This window comes from Mus pahari, chromosome 22 (assembly GCF_900095145.1).
Source record: "Mus pahari chromosome 22, PAHARI_EIJ_v1.1, whole genome shotgun sequence".
Taxonomy (NCBI): Eukaryota; Metazoa; Chordata; class Mammalia; order Rodentia; family Muridae; genus Mus; species Mus pahari.
Window position 1 is genome coordinate 39834968 of NC_034611.1, and position 21030 is coordinate 39855997.

The 21030-nt window shown below is 43.8% G+C and overlaps 1 protein-coding gene across 2 annotated transcripts in view; it reads left to right on the top strand.

Moving 5' to 3' along the window:
- The first annotated feature begins 1371 nt into the window (after positions 1–1371).
- The window catches only part of Srsf12 (serine and arginine rich splicing factor 12), a 22695-nt gene continuing 3036 nt past the window's right edge, over positions 1372–21030 (top strand). For both annotated transcript variants that reach the window (XM_021222400.2, XM_029533428.1), the window contains exons 1-4: positions 1372–1452; positions 14631–14735; positions 16509–16612; positions 16772–16913. In XM_021222400.2, coding sequence (XP_021078059.1) covers positions 1388–1452; positions 14631–14735; positions 16509–16612; positions 16772–16913 — 416 coding nt within the window. In that variant the 5' untranslated portion in view covers positions 1372–1387. The remainder of the gene's footprint in view (positions 1453–14630; positions 14736–16508; positions 16613–16771; positions 16914–21030) is intronic.

Consider the following 21030-nt stretch of genomic DNA (forward strand, 5'->3'; position numbering starts at 1 on the left):
AAAAAAAAAAAAAAAAAAAAAAAGCCTACAACTTTGGATGAATATGATTAAAAAAAAAATCTAAGACACAGAGGGTTTTTAGTCTGGACCCTTAGGAGCACCAGAAAAACACGGAAAGAGCACTAACACACAGCTCTATTAGTTACTGAACATGGTTGCTTAAGACACTGGCCAAGCTTAATGCAGTATTCCTTTTGTCGAACTATTATTTCGATTGTATGTGTGTTTTGCCTACATGTATGTATGTGCACTACTTGTGTGCCTTGCATCCCACAGAGACCAGAAGAGTGTGTTGGACACCCTGGAACTGTAAACCACCACGTGGACGCTGGGAAAGGGACCCGGGTCCACTGCAAAAGCAGCAAGTGCTCTTGACTGCTGAGCCTTCTCTCCAGCCCCCACCTCGAACCTACCCCGGTGTAATATTATTTAGTCATGTGCAATTGAAAATGTTCCTGCCTCAGGACCTCCAACAGAAAGAAAGCTGTTGTACTAAAAAAAAAACAAAACAGCTTCAAAACAGCTCTAGAAATTGTAAGAGTAGATCTGTGCGCTATCAGTAATGACAGGTCTCAGTTGGCTGACCTCCAGCTCCTCTATAGTAGATAACCTTTGATCTCCCTGCCATCACTCCCGCTGCCACCCACCGCAGCCCTCCTCCCCATGCCCTGGGATTACAGGTTCCACCATAGTCTCTGCTCAGGTACTGGAACAGTGTGCCTCCTGCAGGCTAGACAACCACTCTTCCCTTGAGCTACATCCCTAGTCTTTTCGAGATAAATTTCATTAAGCCACCAAACGCGTGGCATTGTTACATCAGCCCCACTAGTACAATACACAGTACTCTCAATTTTCCTAGTATTAAACCCAGCCTGATGTGGAGCCCACTACAAAAGGAATTCTAGGCCTGAGCAAACGAGCAAGCAAACTAATGACCCCAGCCTGCTCTCCAGTCTGGGTTTCTTTGATGCTTACCCTGTTTATTGCCTCAAGGCCTTTATGCTTAAGCTGCAGTTACTGCAGCAGCTCTTCCCCCCACGCGCGTGTTCAGTCGTTCTTCCCCGAGGATCGAGTTGATGTCTTTAGGGAAAGGCTGTGGCTGAGCTTGCATGCCCACAAGTGGCTCCCTGACCCTGCACATGGCTCTTTCGAAGTCCTGTCATGAGATCTTCTCTGGGGCAGTTTGGGAGAGGCACGTCTGTCTCCCTTGGAGCACCTCGCTGGCCTGCAGCGATGGGGATCCGATCTATTCCCTAGAGGCCCGGGCAGTGGCCAGGTCCGTGCTCGCGCGGCCGCGCAGGCCCCGCGCCCCCCGCCCGCGTCTGCGGCTGCGCGGCCGGCCCGGGAGGGGGCGCGGCGGGCGGCTGGGAGCGGGGCCGCGAGCGGCATGTCTCGCTACACCAGGCCCCCCAACACCTCCCTGTTCGTCAGGAACGTCGCAGACGCCACCAGGTGAGTGAAGACGGGACCCCGCGGGGGTACGGGCCGGGGCACCGGGTTGTCGGGGTGCGGGCTGGGCAGTGGGGGGCTGTCTGGATGTCGATGCCGCCCGGGTACCCCGGGTGCCGAACTGCAGGCTGTCGGGGTGCCATCCGGGTGTCGGGGTACCGGTCTTGTGTTGGGGTGCTGGCCGGGTGTTGGGAATGCTGGCCAGGTGTCGTAGGGGTGCCACTGCGGGCTATCGGGATGTCTGGGTTTGGGGGTGCGGACCAGGTGTTGGGGTGCGGTCGTGATGTCAAGGTATTGGCCCGGTGTCAAGGTGCGGGCTGGGTGGCTCCGGCTGTGGCAGTGCTGGCCCAGGCTCTGGTGTCACTGCGCTCTGCAGGCGCCGCCCACTAACCTTCCGGAGGAACTGGGGCTGTCTCCTCCTCAGGATGCACCTCTTAGGCCTTGCAATTTCCTCTGCACCGTTCAGACAGTGACTGTGGCCCACATTTAATATACAAAGGACTAGTCAGTTCGATTTTCATGGTTTTCTTTGAGTCCTGGGAACCGTCTTAGGCTTCATTATGGCTAAGGAGTCAGTTTCAGTGCTGGAAGTCTTTATTTCCCCCATCCCTCTTTGAAAACGCTGTCCAGATGGTTGCCCGGCATAGAGCTGAAGAAATGCCGTTGTTTTTTTTTCATACAGCACGTTTTCCTGTAATAGGAGCCAGAGAGAAAATGGGAGGCGTGACACTAATAGACACCTTTATTTTCATTGGAATTATTTAATCCCCCCTTCTAGTTCTGCCATCTTGTCCACCTAAGGAAAAGTTGAAGTTCAAGGGTTTCAAGGAGTTACCTGGACCTAAACAGGCACAAATGTACACAGCTCTTCACTTGTTAGTTACCTGAAGTAATCATAATGTGTGTTTGGTTTGGGTTGTTTTTTGTTTTGTTTTGAGAGAGTAGTATCTAGTCCAGGCTGGCCTCAGATTCCCTACACAGGCCAATGACCTTGAACTGTTACCTTCACCTCCCTCCCAAGGTCTGGGATTACAGGTGAGCCCCACCACCAAGCTGAGAATTTACTTTTAGGAGAATTAAGAACTTTAAATTTAATCACTGTAAATATTTATGTCACTACTACAGACTGTGAGTTGATAGAATTTTAAAAGATGCCTGGGTTTTTAATGGTTCTTCTCAACCTGTTTATCCAGACATTATCACATAGGAAGCAAAATTAATAGTTGGGTAGGCTAAAAGCAGTTAAACAACTTGAACAATAAGCAAAAGGTCTTCATGGCATCCTTACAAAGGAAACCCGGGAGATTCCCAACCCTAGTGGCCACTAGAGTGAGGCAGAGTAATACAGATGAGTGGAGGTACCAGCTTATGAGAAGTCATAGAATGGTACAGACTACAACAGGTGGGCATGTGCCCTCGAATGGGAAGTCAGGTTGCCACCTTTTCCAGTTCTAGAGAAACAAACCCAGTCTGTACATGCCAGGCTCCCTACAGAGCTATAGTTGCTGGGGCATCGCTTCAATTTTGTAGCCCAAGCAGGACTTGGGTTTTCCCTCTTCGTACTTTAGCCTCCCCCATAGCTGTGATTAAGAGCATGTTCCACACACACACCCAACCCCTGCTGCAACTTGCCTCAGCCTACTTTCAAGAGAAGTCAGAAACCTGGATTTTTGTGTACATTGAACGAATTTTAAAACATTAGCATTACTAGCTATAGAAGAGGCCAGCGTGGTGTCTCCATGAGTGAAGATGCAAGCCTGAAGATTGAGTTCTGTCCCTGGGACCTACATGGTGGAAGAAGAGAGTTGTCCTCTGACCTCACATAAGCCACATCCACACATACCATAACTAAATAAAGATGTGTTGAGTTGAATAGTGTGAATTACAATTTTTGTAGATCTAGAAACTCTTAAGTTATTGGCTATTTCATAGAGTTTTCAGATGTTCAAACATTGTGCATACTAAATAAAACACACCTGGGGGTGTGGCTCAGTAGTAGATTGCTTGCGGTAAGTGCAGGAGGCCTTGGTTTCCATAAATTAAAACAAACAAATAAAAACATGTCTTCATGTGACTAACCTTGGGTCCAGGTAATCCTCCACCAAGTGCAGAGACTGATAATTGGGAGCTAGTAATTGTGTTTTCTGTTCTTTTGTCACTTTTTAGCTTGCCACCGGGAGGTAATCGGAACTGAGATTATCTTGTATTAAGAGAATAATAGTTTCTAGAATTTGTTAGTATTCACACTATGTGACGACCTTAGAATAAGCCAGGGAAGTGGTTCAGCAGATTTAAAACACTGGCCAAGCAGGACAGACTCAGCTCAATTCCTAAGTCAAAGAAGGCAGCAGAGATGGATTCTTCGAGTTGTCCTTGGACCGCCACATGAACATGTGGCATGTGTACCCACACACAAACACACATGCAAAAAATAAATGTAATTTTTAGAAATTTTACATGTACTATCTTATTTAGTTTTCACCTTTCTTCATGTCTTAGTGTTACCATTGCTGTGATAATAGACCATGACCAAAGCAACTTGGGAAGGAAAGGGTCTATTTGGCTTATGCTTCCACATCACACAATTCATCACTGAAGGAAGTCAGGACAGGAACTCAAGCAGGGCAGGAACCTGGAGGCAGGAGCTGATGCAGAGGCCATGGAGGGGTGCTGCTTACTTGCTTGCTCCCCATGGCTTGCTCAGCCTGCTTTCTCATAGAACCCAGGACCACCATCGAAGGGGTGCCCCACCCACAATGGATTATGCCCTCCCACATCAATCACTAATTAAGTGATTAAATGCCCCACAGCTTGCCCACAGCCCAATCTTATGGAGGTATTTTCTCAGTTGAGGTTCCTTCCCGTATGATGACTCTAGCTTGTGTCAAGTTGACATAAAACTAACCAATACACTGTATGTATGTACATTTAAGTTTTATTTCAGTTTTTGGAGATAGAATTTCATCATGCAGTGTAGGCTGCACTTAAACTCCTGGCCATCTGTCTGCTGTAGCCTCCTGAGACTATATGGTATGAGTTTGTTTGCTTGCTTGTTTTCAGAAAAGGAGTCATGGAGCCTGGGTCTGCCTAGAACACTGTATATAGCCAAGGATAATATTGAACTCCTGATCCTTCTGTCCTTCCTGAGTGGTGGAATGACACCTCTCTGCCCCTTTACCCAGTTTAGAGTTTGTATATTCTTTATTAACTCCATTTACAGATATGAAGCTAAAGTTTATGGGGTTCTTATAGTTAGAATTTACATTGCTGTGAAGAGACACCATGACCAAGGCAACTCTTATAAGGAGCATATTTAACTGGGGTTGGCTTACTGGTTCCATTATCATCATGGCAGGAAGCATGGCAGTATCTAGGCAGGCATGGCATTTGAGTTGCTGAAAGTTGTTCAGAAGGCAAACAGAAGACGGTCTTCCAGTAAGCTAGGAGGAGGGTCTCAAAGCCCACCCTGATAGTGACACACTTCCTCCAAGAAGGCCACACCTACTCCAACAAGGCCACACCTTCTAATAGTCCTACTCCTGGGCCAAGCATATACAAACCACCACAGAGTTCAAAGTAGCTTACCTAAAAATGCATAGGAGGTAAAAGGTGTTGTGGCAGAGCAGTCATAGAAACCCTGTATCAATAATTATTTGTACAATGTTTGTCTAAGTTAATTAACAATATGTTACTTTTGACACTTTTGTTGGCTTTGAAGTATCAGTATTCTTGAAGAAAATAATTATACATATAGTATGATTTAAACTATGTGGAAATTGGATTTTAAATGTGTATTTAATAATATACTAAAGATATAAAATGTAGATATCACTATATAATGGCACTGGAAGCAGAGTGGTGGTACTTCCCAACACTTGGGAAACAGTAGGATCCAAAGTTCAGCCTCATCTTGGGCTACATGAGGCCCTGTCTTTTTTTTTTTTTTTTTTTCCTGTTTGTTTTTTGGTATTGGGGTGTGTGACGGTAAGGCGGGGTCTTATTATAGATCCCTGATTGTTCTTACAGGCACATGATACCACACCTTTAAATATCTTGTCTCAAAATAAAGGAAAGAAAGAAAGAAGATAGGGGAAGGAGAAGAAAAAGAAAATGAGATTGTAAAGAAATGTATTTGGCTGGTTTTCTTCATGGTTTTTTTTTAAGTGTGTGTATGAGGAGGTCAGATGTGTGTGTGTGTGTGTGTGTGTGTGTGTGTGTGTGTGTGTATGAGGGGGTCAGATGTGTATGTATGGGGGTCGGGCGTGTATATGTGGGGGAGGGGTCAGGTGTCTTCCTCTACTATTCTCCCCCCTCCTTTTTTTTTTAAAAACAGGGCCTCTTACTGAACCCAGAGCTCACTAATTCAGCTAGACTATCTAGTCAGCAAGCCCAGGGGTTCCATGTCATGGAGCAGGACTATTTTGGTTACTCTTCTATTGCTATGGAGAGAAACAATGACCAGAGCATCTTATAAAGGAAAGCATTTTGATTGGGAGCTCGCTTACAGTTTCAGAGGTTGGTCCATGATCATCTTGGTGGGGAGCATGGCTGCAGGCAGGCAGGCATAGTGCTGAAGCAGAAGCCAAGAGCTTACATCCTGATCTGCAAGCATCAGGCAGAGAGAGTGAGCCTTGGCCTGGTGAGGGCTTTTGAAAACTCCTCAGGGACATACCTCTTCTGACAAAGCTTTGCCTCCTAATCCTTACTTAAATAGTCCTCCAAGTGGGGACTGAACATTCAGATATGTAAGCCTATGGGGGCCATTCTCATTAAACTACCGCAAGATCTTTTATCCAATTTATAAAAACCTAGTTGGCTACACCCATAAGGTCTTTGCCATGCTGTACCTATGGGCATACCTTAGCAGGCAGGTTAGCTCTGGAGTGTAACTAATAGCACTGGAGGTGACCTGTAACGCTTTACGTGTGGGGTGGGTGTTGGCCAGTAACTCAGTAACCTATTCTTGGTAGTGAGGTTTTATTTAACAGTGTATGGTGTCTAGTTGGCATATCCCCTCCCCTGCCATAAGGTAAATCCACTTAAACTCCTTTTACGGATGTATATATTTTAGGAAGTCCCACTGTAGTAGGTTTCCATACAGCTTTGTCAGGCTGCCTTTGGTGTTAATTATTCCTCCTCAGATTCTCTCCTGCGCCCTGCCCCCTCCCTTTCCCATTTAATCCTTCCTGTGAAAATTCAGTTTCCTCCAAGGGAGTCTCATGGAGAAAACAAACCCCTACTGAATTTTCATTTGCAAGCAGTTACCAATTGGAAATTGCTTCTGGGTTCAGGATGGCGGCATACGGCCACTTCTCCTTTCAGTGGTAGAACCTCATCTGGTGCAAACCCGATGCAGGCTCTGTACTTGCTGCCTCAGTCTTTGCGAGTTCATATGTGCATAGGTCATGTTGGTTTAGAAAGACTCGCTTTCTTGGTATTCTCCATCCCCTTTGGGTCTTACACTCTTTTCAGTTCCTCCTCCATGTGCCCTGGGGGAGAGAGAGTTGATAGTCACATCCTGTCTTAGTGAGGGTTTCATGGCCGTGAAGAGACGCCATGACCAAGGTAACTTTTATAAAGTTACATTCATTTCATTGGGGCTGGCTTACAGTTTGGAGGTTCAGTCCATTATCATCGTGGCAGGAAGCATGGCAGTGTCCAGGCCCACATGGTGCTGGAGAAGGAGCCCAGAGCTCTACATCTTGCTCTGAAGGTAGCCAGGCCATCTTCTGTAAGGCAGCCAGGAGGAGGCTCTTCTCTGCCCTAGTTGGAGCTTGAGCACAGGATCTCAAAGCCCTTCTCACCTCAAGCACTTCTTCCAACAAGGCCACACCGATTCTAACAAGGACACACCTCCTAAATGTGTCACTCCCTGTGGGCCAAGCATCCAAACACATGAGTCTTTGGGGGCCAAAACTATTCAAACCACCATACATCGAAGTTAGGGCTGAGAGTTCCAAGGTCTCTTATTCTCTGCAGGATGCCTGGCTGTGGTCTCTGGGTTTGCTGTCTTCTGGTGCAGGAGAAAGCTTCTCTGATGATGGCTGAGCAAACGCTGACTTATAAATACAGCAGGATGTCAATAGGACTAGAGGAGTCTTTTTTTTTTTTTTTCAAAGATTTATTTATATCTTATATATGTGCGTATACTGTCGTTGTCTTCAGACACACCAGAAGAGGGCATCAGATCCCATTACAGATGATTGTAAACCACCATGTGGTTGCTGGGAGTTGAACTCAGGATCTCTAGAAGGGCAATCAGTGCTCTCAACTTCTGAGCCATCTCTCCAGCCCAAGAGGAGTCATTTTTATTATTACTTTTTCTTTTCCTTCCCTCCTTCCTTCCTTTCTTCCTTTCTTTGTCTTTCTTTCCTCCTCCTCCTCCTCCTTTTAATTTTAGAATATTAGTATTTGATTTGACTCTAGGTCCCTAGGGTAACTATTCTCAGGTTCTGTGTCGCACAAGTAGTGTCGTGGAGTGAGCCTTAACTCAAATCAGATTATTGGATGATTCCTCCCACAAGCTCTGTGGCATCACTGCAGTAGCAGATCTTGCAGGCAGGGCACCATTATAGGTTAAGGGCTTTGCAGCTTGGTATTCACACTTCTTGGTAGGATGTAGAGTATTGTCCTGTATCAAAGACACGAGCGTGCAGGTTCTATGTAAACCCCAGCTCAACTTCTCCATGTTCATTGAGTTGTGTAGGTGTTGTCTTCAGCAATGGGGCCTGGCTATCAGTTTGCAGAAAACAACCTATAGTCGTGGCAACAGCCTGGGTTGTTTGGGGGTTTCCCACGAGACCCCTTTGTCCAACAACTCACTTAGATATTGTTGGATTTCAAACCTGGGATGCCTTTAAGAGTATGGTTGCTCTTCCAGAAGACCCAGATTCAATTCCTCGCACCCACCGACTGCTCACAACCATCTATAACTGCAGTTCTAGGAGATCCAATGTCTTCTTCTGGCCTCTGCTGTCACAAGGGATGCACACAGCACACAGACAACATGCGGGCATAACACCCATACGCATAAAATAATAATTTTAAAAAGATGTAATAGATTGCTCTAGTTTTTACAGGTTCCCACATAACGTTTGATGTATGTTGTTCAGTCCTGTGAGGAATTGTGATGGGGACTGTGACTATGTAGATGGCTTTTGATAGGATAGCCATTTTACAATATTAATTTACCAATCCATACGCATAGAACATCTTTTCTCCTATTATCTTCTTCAATTTCTTATAGTTTTATAGTATTTCACTTCCTTAGATTTATCCCAGGATTTTTTTAAAGTTTTTTTTTTGAGTGTGAGTGTGTGTGTGTGTGTGTGTGTACAAGTGTTTTGCCTACATGTATGTCTGTGCACCATGTGCACGCCTGGTACCCAAGGAGATCAAAAGAGGGCATCAGATCCCCTGTAACTGGAGTCACGGACAATTGTGAGCTGCCATGTGGGCCCTCTGGTTAGATCAAGTGACCTTAACCCCTTCCCCATCTCTCCAGCCCTCCCAAGACATTTTCCTTTATTTCCCATTTCCCTTATTGCTCTGTCAGTGTGTTTGTAATAGGAAGGCGACTGGTTTTCACACAGTTTTGTATCCTGCTACTTCATTAGCTGTATTAGCCGTAGAAGTTTCCTGTGGGTTATTTAGGGTCCTTTATAAAATGATTGGCAAATAAGGATATTTCGACTTCTTTTGTATTTGTATCCCTTTCATCATCTTCACTTGTCTCTGAGCAGGAATGGAGAGGGTAGATAAGCTTATCTTGGTTCTGAGTGTACTGGAACTGCTTTGACTTTGAGTGTTGGTTGTTGCTTTTCTCAACTTTATCGTTATGTTGCTACTATGTGAGCACTCCATCTTTTGCACCTAGTGTCATACATCTTCGACTAAGGAAGACCTTCACTGTGTCCCACAGATGCTGTATTATTTGTTTTCACTTAATTCTAGGAAGTTCTTTATTTCCTTGACCTCTCCCTCGACCCAATGTTCATTAAGTGGTGTGTTGTTTAGTTTCCATGAGTCTGAGTCTTTTCTGCCATTCCTATTATTGTTGATATATATACAGCTTTATTCCATGGCAGGTGGATAGGATGCAGGATGTCATTTCAGTTTCCTTATATTTGTTGAGACCTTGCCTTGTATCCTAACATGTGGTCAGTTTTGGAGAAAGTTCCATGGTCTGCTGAGAAGAATGTGCATTGTTTAGTGTGTGTGTGAATGTGCTGTAGATGTGTTAGATCTATTTACTCTGTGATGCCTTTAACTACAGAGTGTCTCCATTTAGCTTTTGTCTGGGTGAATTGTCTATTGGTGACCGTTGGGTACTAAAGTCACCCACTATCGCTGTGTAAGGGTCAGTATGTGATTTTAGACCTAATTTATGAGACTGATTGTCCTTCGTTTGGTACATATACATTTAGGACTGGGACATTTGTTGGTAGATTTTCCTTGAGTGAGTATGGAGTACCCCCTCATTACCTCTTGTGAGTAAGTTTGGTTTGAAGCCTATTTTGCCAGATATTAAGATATCTACACTTGGTTGCTTCTTGATTCCATTTACTTGTGAATATCTTTTATGCTTTTGCCCTACAGTGGTATCTGCTCTAGATGGTGTGGGTTTTTTGGAGGCAGTATGAAAATGGATCACGTTAGTCTGTGTTCTTTTTTAAGGGGGGGGGGAATTGAGACCATTAACATTGAGAGTTGTTATTGAGCAATGTTTATTAATTCTTGTTTTGTTGTCATGGTGTTGTTTTCTTAGACCTTGTGCCTTCTTGGGAGGGTTTGATTGTCCTTTCATGCTAAAGCATTTCTTCTGTTACCCTTTGCACAGCTGCTTTACAAAACATAAATGCCTTAAATCTGTTTTTTTTTTTTTTTAATCATGAAATCGTTTTTCTTTTTCTGTTAACTACAACTCATGGTTTTGCTGAGTATCGAAGGCTGGGCTGGCTCCCCTGCTCTTTCAGACCGTGTAGAGCATCTGCTCAGGGCCTCCTTGGTTTTGTGGTCTCCATCGAATAGTCAAGCGCTAGTGGCTAAAGAGATGACTCAACAGTTAAGAGCTCTGGATACTCTTGTAGATGACCAGTTCAATTCCCAGCTCCCATGTGATGGCTCACAACTGTCTGTAACTCCAGTCTCAGGGGATCTGGAGCCCTCTTCTGGCTTCCCAGAACACTAGACATACGAGCAACACATCTATGTGCATGTAGGCAAAACTTCTACACAGAAAATCAAAGTAAATCTTTAAAATAAAAAAAAAATCATGCTTTTAATCCCAGCTCTCAAGAGGCAGAGGCAGAGGCAGGTGGATCTCTATAAGTTCGAGGCCATCCTGGTCTACAAAGTGAGTTCCACAACAGCCAGGATGGTTAAACAAAGAAACCCTGTCTCAAACAAACAAACAAACAAACAAACTGAAAAAAAATCTTTAAAAAAATTACCATAATCCTGATGGGCCTGTCTTCATATGTGATTGATCTTTCTCTCTTGAAGCTATTGTGCCCCCCTTTACAAGTCCTTCACGTTTAGTGTTTTGATGATTGTGTGTGGAGAGGCGTTTCCTATCTGATCCTATGTGGGGTTCTGTGTGCTTCTTGTACCTGGGTAGGCATCTCCTTCTGTAGATTGAGGAAGTTTTCGTCTATGATTTCACTGATTCAAGAAAATACTTTCTGTGCCTTTGACCTGGTTTCTTCTCCCTCCTCTGTATCTGCAATTTGTAGGTTTGGTCTTTTCATGGTGTCCTAAATTTCCTGGATATTATTCTCTTAGTTGTTTTGTTTTAGATTTAATATTTTCTTGACTGAGTCATCCATTTCATTTACCTTAGCTTCAAGACTCGATGTTCTCTCTTCTGCTTGATCAAATCTTGTGGTGAGATTTTCCTCCGAGCTCTTTGCTTCGTGAGGTTTTGTTCGTTTTGTTTTGTTTTGTTTCTTATTTTCTTCAAAGACTTTTTTCTCCTTATTAACTTCTGTTTTCATATCTTGAATTGTGCCTATTTTTTTCATTTTTTTTCCAAACTAGTCTCTTTTTTTCTTTTTTAAAGACTTATTCATTTGTTTTATGTAAATACACTGTCTATTGACATAACAGAAAAGAGTGTAAGATCCCATTACAGGTAGTTGTAAGCCACCGTGTGGTTGCTGGGAATTGAACTCAGGACTTCTGGAAGAGCAGTCAGTGCTCTTCTCTTAACTACTGAGCCATCTCTTCAACCCCTGTGCTTATATTTTCACTCAGCTGTTTGTTTGTTTTTTTTCATCGTCTTCAGTCACTTATACATATCCTTTTGAGTACCTCATATTTATAATTGCTATTTAAGTCCTTATCTTATGGACAAGCTAAGTTGCTTTTCTCAGTGAATACTACAGTGGAGGTGCTGGCTTCTGGAGGAGACACGCTGTCGTCATGGTTGTTTGTGGTGTTTGTGTTTTGCAGTGGGATGGAGGCATCTGAGGGAAGGTCGTCTGTGTGTTTATCGGAGCGCGTACCTGGCCTCACTTTTGTTGAGCAGGTATTTAGAACCTGGCTGGCTGTTACCACAACTTGTAGACCAGCTGAATGAGGCTTGGTTTTCAGACCTGGGGCCACTCTGGGTTTCACGGTGGCGCTCACCATGGCCTGCGGTCAGAACTGTGGGAGAGATGGCTGACATTCATATATACAGGAGCCAGATTTTTTTTTTTTAGAAGACCCATTCTTTCTGAGTTATTGAATGAAGAAAGGAAAAAGACATTGTCACGCCAATAGACTATTTGAGAAGACAGACAAACAATATTAAATAGAGTGTGCCATAAAATAGACACTGCCTAGGGTATACAGTAGATGCCTCGTCAATGTTAGATCAATCTTTGTTACTACATAAAGCCTCTAGCCTTAACTACTGATATATTAGGTCATCAGTAAAAGGCACTCGGCTCCCACCGTGAAAGAGGAGAACTAACTCGTCTTAAACGCTGTCTTCTGAGCTCCAAGTGATGCTGTGGCAGGTGCATGCCCAGATTTACAGACTCGCATCATACGCACAAACATACAATAATATTAAATTAAAATGTACAAATTTAATTTAAAAATCAGACATTACCGTCTAGTCTTAAGAGAAATTGGTTGATATCACTCACGTACCCACAGGCCTTCTGAATACGGCAGTGTATCTCACTCCTCAGCTCTGGACCAGGAAGCACGTCTGTCTCTCTGTTCTCTCATCAAGCTCTTTTCTAATGTCTAACTTCTGTTACTGACAGCAGCTTCCTTCCATTTGCTGGAGCCGGAGCAGACCTTTGAGTCCTCCTCCTCCTCTGCATTGTTCTGAAGCACTCTGCTTTCTTCTGAGCCACACTTCAGCCTGGGACCGTGAGGCCGAGTCCCTGTGAGCTCCCTGAGGCAGTAGGCTACGGAGATGAATAAGGGACGAGTGATGGATCCTACCTCCATCTCTTGCTAGCTCAGTGACCTCACAGACAGATTAATCTGTCTGCGAACAACCATAGAGTTGTGAGAATTAAATCATCTGCAGATGAACAGCTCCTTGTGTATATAACCGCCAGCTAAACATGTTGTGCTTCCGTTAAATTGTAGCTCTGCAAAGACAAATGATGCTATTGTCTGGCATAGAGGAAACTCCAAAAGGCAGTCAATATAAGCACCCACAAACCAGCTGGGTTCCCATCCCCAGCCCCAAATTCCCTCCAGTTCACAGGCTTCCTTCCCCACAGCTATCCATCCCCACTAGAGCCCTGCTATTTATTCTATGTTCTCTGCTTTTACTGACTTTTTTTTTAAGTAAAGTCCCATGCTATAATGGTAGAAGACATACTGTAGGCTCAAAACACCATCAAGTATAAGAATAGAGTAGTTTCTTTGCTTTTAGTTCTATGGGAAAACACATTTTTTTTTTCGTTAAAGTCTAAAATAATTCTGAGACTCCTTTAGATTCTAATTCTTCCCTTCTGAAAACAAAATTAGAATAAGCATTAAGTTATAGAGAGGCACGTGAATGTGTTCTTAAATGAAACTGTCAAGTCTTGTGATAGAAATGACTTTTAGAGGCGGGTGTTTTTGAACTTGACTAACTTTAACAACCACCTGAAATGTCTACAAAGAAATACAGGCTCCCAGGTCACTAATCCAGACCCCCTGAACTAGGGTCTCCACGGTCAACAGGGTTGAGAGTGATCTTGTTTTGATTTTCTTTTCCTTTCGAAACTGTGCATGAAGGTAGGTATGAGGTGCAGCTTGCAGTCTTAGCACTTGGAGGGCTGAGGCAGATCTGTGAGTTCGAGGCCAGCCTGGTCTATAGAGCAAGATTTGGTTTCCCTAACCTACCATACCCTCCCCCACCCCCAAAGAAAGAAATGTGGATAATTGTTATGAGAGACAGTTTTAGATAAGAGAAGTTTAGACAATACACTTCCTTTTTAAATTTTTTTTAACATTTATTTGTGTGTGCCTCTCTGTGTTGGTTTCTTTAAAAAAAATCACAGAAATATTATAAGGAGATGTTTTCATTTTAATCCCAGGTATGGAATGTAGGACATCCTTCAGACTGTCCGCAGCAGCTGACTATGATTTGCCTCATGCTCTAGCAGGGCATGATTTTTTTTTTTCTTTTTTAACCAGCTGCTGATGGTTTCTGCAATTGTGTGACATTTGGAATTCTGGGGACTTTTCAGAGGCCACATAAATCCTAGGGCACCGAGAGGCGGGGCGGGTTGTGGGCTGTTTGTTGTTGGTTGAAGTTTGTCAAGTAGTTGTGCACAAAGAAGAAACAAGAGTAAGAAGCAACTAGAAAGCCTGATGGCAAAGATCAAATTTGTCCCCAGGAACTGGATGTTTCCAATCAGCAGGAAGTCGTCCGACGGTAATGGCGCCTCCTTTCTGATCCCTGACTTGATTCAGGGATCTCTTCCCTTTCCTCGCTATCCTTTCTTCTCTCTTATCTAGTGTGAGTGGATTGAAAGGGTAGAAAAGGGGGGTGGAGAAGGGCTGGAGAGAACCCACTAAGGAGCCAAAGGCCGGCTACAGCCCCATATATCCTTACCCATGGAGATGAGCCCCTCACTGACCCGACCATACACTTTATTTTGGACGTTTCAATTGGATTTCTGTAGTCAGAGTATTTATTCCAACTTTTTATATTTCTTTGCCTTATTTCTATAACACTCCAGGCCCGAGGACTTGCGCCGTGAGTTTGGCCGATACGGCCCCATAGTAGACGTTTATATCCCACTGGACTTCTACAGTCGCCGTCCTAGAGGATTTGCTTATGTTCAATATCCTTCATTTTATGTGTGCATGCAAATATTCTGCATCCTGGGCTTATAGATATGTACTCAGGAGTGAATGAGCTCAGCCTGGTCTAACTAAATGTGTTTGTTTCTTTATCTCAGACAATAAATCTAAAACAGTCCACAGCAGCTGGCAAGCGCCTCCCTAGTTTGAATCTACCTGTTAACTAAGTGTGAGCCTAGCAATCCAAAAAAAAAGGTACCCAAGCTCAAGCAGCAAGGAGCAAAGAGGCCGGGTGGGCACCATGTAAGACCCGGAAGAATGAAGCCTTTATCAAGCCACGAGCAATCTTTGAGACCAGCTGCATTTGCAGAGTTCTGGAGTCAAACCCAAGTCGGATTTTTATTGGTTCCACATCTCTTCTAAAGTCCACTTTGCAAGTCCTAAAGGGTAAAAGATCTCGGTTCAAAATGTCGTGTTACTGAGGTCATTGCCAGTCTCCTTTTATATGCATTTTTGAGCTTCCTTGTTTGTTTATTTGCCACTTTAAGAAAACTAATAAACAGGGCCCAGCATGGTGGCTCGTACCTTTAATCCCAACGTTTGGAAAGCAGAGTTCAATGACAGGATGGTCCACAGAGGGAGCTCCAGGCCAGCCAGAGCTACAAAATGAGACCCTGAGGGAGAGGGAGAGGGAGAGGGAGAGGGAGAGAGAGAGAGAGAGAGAGAGAGAGAGAGAGAGAGAGAGAGAGAGGCTAAAATACAGCTATTTACATTTACACACACCTACTATCCGTTACAGTAAGACTTGGAGTCACATGCTTTAGAATTGGAAGTTCAGTGGAGCATTTCAAACCAGTATATGTGATTCCAGATTTGCACATTCTTTTTGGATGAAAAATGAGGTCATAACTGTTCCTAGGTATGGTTGAGGACAAGTTTCGTTGTCGATATGAGAGAGGAAACAGCTAGAGGCATCTGGAAGGGTTCGGATTGAACCGGACCATGGCAGAGAGGAGGGGGTTGGCGATGGACCAGGAGCCAAGAGGCCAAGAGCACCAGGAGAGCATGGAGCCAACATGGTTGGGTTATATAGGGAAGAGAAGCTAGGGCCAGGGAAGGGAAGCCCAGGCACTGACTCGGGTAGGATGCTCCACTAGTCAGCCAGGATGCAGCACATACTTGCAATGCTGTGACTGGTGGCGGCCTCCACTTTGATCTGCTAATAGGCACCTCAGTTAGCCATTTGTCTCCGGTTTCTTTGGACCTTAACAGTTCTTTATACTTACATCCCGCATAGTAACACATAGGGGATTGTTTAAAGCAGTAGGTTTAACAGTGGACACCATCCTTAAAGACCAAAGTAGTCTGCCGTCTTACCTTACTTTTACTGCTAACGTTTTGTTTAGGAGTCATTTCTCCTAACTTTCATAACTAAAGTTTCAATGACAGAGTACTTTTGCTTGCAGAGTAAGAGCTTCTGCTTGCTGATCTTTCCAGGGAGAACTCGGTGGACCCTTACTCTGAAAAACGGGAGTAAACCCTAAAAGTTCATCCTATAATGCCGGCTAATTTGGGATTGTTTCCTCTCATGCTTTAAATTATGCTGCTATATTGTATCTACTGTTTATTTTATATTCATGTTTCTAATCACAAGAGGGCATTTGTTTTCATAATAAAATACAAAATCTTTTTTGGTTATTCATATTAAAGCCACAACTTGGTTTTCTTGCTGACTTAATTTCACATGTAAATAATATCCTAGAAGTGTTTTTATTTACCCTCTGATGTCCAAAGTGTCCTTAACCACTGGTCACGTTTGAAGATGTCCGGGATGCTGAAGACGCACTTTACAACCTCAACAGGAAGTGGGTATGTGGCCGGCAAATTGAAATACAGTTTGCACAAGGTGATCGCAAAAGTAAGTGCACATGACCATTAGACCTTGCTTACTTAGCGGAATGAGCTTCAGCAACAGTAGCTTTGGTTTAGAGTTCTTCAGAAAATGATACGGACTGAGTGGCAGCTCCCGTGGTTTTCAGGTAGTGAACTGTTAGAAGCCTTGTTCTTCATATTCCAGCACCAGGCCAAATGAAGTCAAAAGAACGCCACCTGTGCTCTCCGAGTGACCACAGGAGATCCAGGAGCCCCAGCCAGAGGAGATCGCGCAGCCGGAGTTCCTCATGGGGAAGAGACCGGAGGCGCTCCGATAGCCTGAAAGAGTAAGTACAGAGGAGCAGTGGGCAGCCTCATTTTCTACTGTTTCCCGCACGCATTTGAGAGAATTACTGGGGAGGCGGAGGGGCGGGTACTTGGGGGATTTTGTTTAAGATGCATAAACTAACTTTTGTAGAAAGGTATGTTCTACTCTATCATATATTGTTTTTCTGAACACTGGGGTTGAACTCAGCACTGGGCATATGATAGCAGGCACTCTACTATATTCCTATTATATACCGCCCCCCTTTAAAACTTTTTTTCTCTTTTCCCCCCTTCCTTTATCCCTCTTGTTCACTCTCCCCCCCCCCCCACTCACTCAGGGCCTGCTCACTCTGGCCCATATTTCTCTTTACGGATAGTTGTGAGCCACCATGTGGTTGCTGGGATTTGAACTCATGACCTCCGGAGTGACCTTAACCGCTGAGCCATCTCACCAGCCCCCTTTAAAACTTTTTATCTTTAGACAGGGGCTTGTTATTGTCATTTTGATTGTGTGTTATAAGTACACGTTCGTGTATGTGTGTGCACATTTATTCGTGTGGATGTGTATGCATGTGGGTGGTTAGAGACTTATTTCAGGTACTTCTCTTGATCACTCTGTACCTTAGTTTTTGGTAACTGGGTCTCTCACTTAAACTCACTCTGTCATTTAAACTAGCCTGGCTGGCCAGTGAACTGGAATCTACCATTCTACCTACACACACACACACACACACACACACACACACACACACACACACACATCCCTCGGTGCTGGATTTACAGATGTATATCACTGCCCCCTTTTAAAGTGCTATATAATCCAGGCTGGCCTTGAACACACTATTTAACCCAAGTCAGGCTCAAATTTGAAAAGATCCTTCAGCTTCAGCTTCAGCTTCCCAAGTACTGGGATTACAAGCATATACCACCATACCTAGCCCATGTATTGTTATATAACTTGGATTTATTGGCTATATTCCAGTGCTTTTAAGTGGTTGTTTTAAATATCTGGGGACTATGACTTAATTTTAACTTTTTAAATAGATAAATACCATGAAGCTGGCCATAGCAGCACATACCTGTAATCCCAGTGTTTGGGGGGTATAGCAGCACATACCTGTAATCCCAGTGTTTGGGGGGCATAGCAGCACATACCTGTAATCCCAGTGTTTGGGGGCATAGCAGCACATACCTGTAATCCCAGTGTTTGGGGGGCAGAAGCCACCTATCTAGATCTGTCTCAGCCTCTTCTCCCCAAAGAAAAGACTTACTCACAAAAAAGATAATATATACCCGCCCCCCTCAAATGTGAGGAAAGAGAAGCAGGATGTGGTGGACACCACACGTCCTGTAGTCCCCGCTGTCAAGAATGGAAGGAGCGGGACCTTAAGTTCAAGGCCAGCTGGGGCTACACAGTGAGACCTGACCCCGAAGTAAACTCGTAAAATAATATATGCTAAACAAGCAAGCTTAGGGATTTTAGATAAGTGAAATTTTCCTAAAGGAACCCAGTAGTTCAGAGTCTTGACTTCTGCAAAGGAGTAAACTCTAAAGAAGCGATCTACTTGTTTATGAGACCGATTTGCTTGTTTGTTTGGTTTTTCAAGACAGGGTTTCTCTGTGTAGCCCTGGCTGTCCTGGAACTCACTTTGTAGACTAGGCTGGCCTCAAACTCAGAAATCCGCCTGCCTCTGCCTCCCGAGTGCTGGGATTAAAGGCGTGCGTCACCACGCCCGGCTATCTGCAACTTATTCTGATAAGTTGATAATGCATTATTATTAAGAACAAATTCCAGCTATGCTCATATTATATAAAAAGGAGACAAAAAATAGTAAATTTTTTTAAGAAAAGACATTTGCAAGTTGTCTATCTTTCTACTTAGGAATTGGTATCTACTTTATTAGAAAATACTGGGCTGGTGAGATGGCTCAGTGGGTAAGAGTACCGGACTGCTCTTCCAAAGGTCTGGAGTTCAAATCCCAGCAACCACATGGTGGCTCACAACCATCCGTAACAAGATCTGATGCCCTCTTCTGGAATGTCTGAGGACAGCTACAGTGTACTTACATGAAAGAAAGAAAGAAAGAAAGAAAGAAAGAAAGAAAGAAAGAAAGAAAGAAAGAAAGAAAGAAAATACTAAATCATAATGGAAATTAAACAGTGATAATATTGAGTCATTGAAACTGAATTGTCATGCCTAAATCTCTTAAATATTTATGGTTTAATGCTTTAACTTTTTCATAGGCATGTGGAGTTTTTTTTTAACATTTTTTTAAAATGTATTTATTATATGTAAGTACACTGTAGCTGTCTTCTGACACTCCAGAAGAGGGCGCCAGATCTCATTACGGATGGTTGTGAGCCACCATGTGGTTGCTGGGATTTGAACTCAGGACCTTCAGAAGAGCAGTCCGGTGCTCTTAACCGCTGAGCCATCTCTCCAGCCCGCATGTGGAGTTTTAAAGTGAATTCTGATCTTAATGAATGATCTGAATAGCTGGATGTGGTGGTGATGGAAAGGTGGAGGGTGGAGGCTCAGGAATTTGAGGTCACCATCAGCTAGCTACATGTAGAGTTCAAGACTAGCCAGGGCCACAAATGTCCCAGGCTGAAAAATCAAACAGAAAGAAGAAAGAAAGAAAGAAAGAAAGAAAGAAAGAAAGAAAGAAAGAAAGAAAGAAAGAAAGAAAGAAAGAAAGAAAGAAAGAAAGAAAGAAAGAAAGAAAGAAAGAAAAAGAAAGAAAGAAAGAAAGAAAGAAAGAAAGAAAGAAAGAAAGAAAGAAAGAAAGAAAGAAAGAAAGAAAGAGGAAAAGAAAAAGAAAAACACAACAGTTGCATTATAGAGTAAGGTAGGTGGCACCCCAACACCATGCAAGAGCTGGGCATGCTGGCTTGTGCCTCTAACCCCAGCACTAGAGGAGGCAGAGGCAGGCATCTCCCTGGAGCTTGCTAGCCAGCCAGTCTAGACAGTTATTGAGACCTGAATTCAGTGAGAAACCCTGTCTCAAAAAATAAAGTGGAAAGCCATAGAGTAAGTCACTCGGGGTGTACATCTGGCCCCATGTGCATGTGCCCTGTAATCTTAGCTATTCAGGATGAGAAGGCAAGAGATCATGAGTTCAAGGCCTGTCCTGGCAATTTAATGAGACCCTGTTTTAAATCTAACAAAGATCAGTGGCCAAGCACCTGCCTAGTGTATCAAGATCCCTTGTTTCAACCGCCAGTACCATGGGGGGAGAAAGAAACAAAGGAAAGAGAAAAGGGGAAGTGAAGAACACCTAGGCTGCTGCCTGGCATCTTTATTTAACTTTTTAGAAGCCACAATCCTGGGTTCTGTCCCCAGCACTGTCTTTTACATTCTAAGTTCAGATCATGAATTTCTCAATTGCTGTTCTCTTTTTTACTGATCTCTTGGAGTCTTATCCCATGCTCTAACGGTGTAAAGAAAGTTACCCACCACTGAGTAACAGAGACACCCGATGCCCTCCTTTAGCCTCTTCATGCTTGCACATGAGTGCACCTAACATCTACACACACCTCCCTCCCAAGACGCACACACATGCACAGTTAAACATAAAGACAGCCAGTTACTTCAGGAAAATCTGTGGCCAGATTTTAGGAATTGGTCTGCAGTATACTCATTTCTGGGATTTTTCTGAGTCCCTGCTGTTCGGTAGCTTTGAACTCTGAGGACTGTAACTCAAGCTCTGCGTGTGTTGATTACTCACTAATGCCTTCAGAGCATAAACGCTGCGAGGAAGGTTTTGTTTTTCTTTTGATAGAGAGCATCAGTCTGTAGGCCTGGAACTTGAGGTCCCCCTGCCTCAGCCTCTTAAGAATGCTGGGATTATAGGCATTCACTATCATACCAGATCATAAGCACTCACTACTCTTACAGGCATTATTTATGAACCATAAACAACTGTTTTTTCTTCTCCTATTTATAAGTTTATATTCTTCTGATTTTTATACTTGTTAACAGTTGTTTAATCCAGCTGGATGTTGGGTGTATTCCCGTAATTCCAGCATTTGGGAGGTTGAACAGGATAATCACAAATTAAACCCTGTCTCCAAAAGACAAATGTGTGTGTGTGTGTGTGTGTGTGTGTGTGTGTGTGTGTGTGTGAGAGAGAGAGA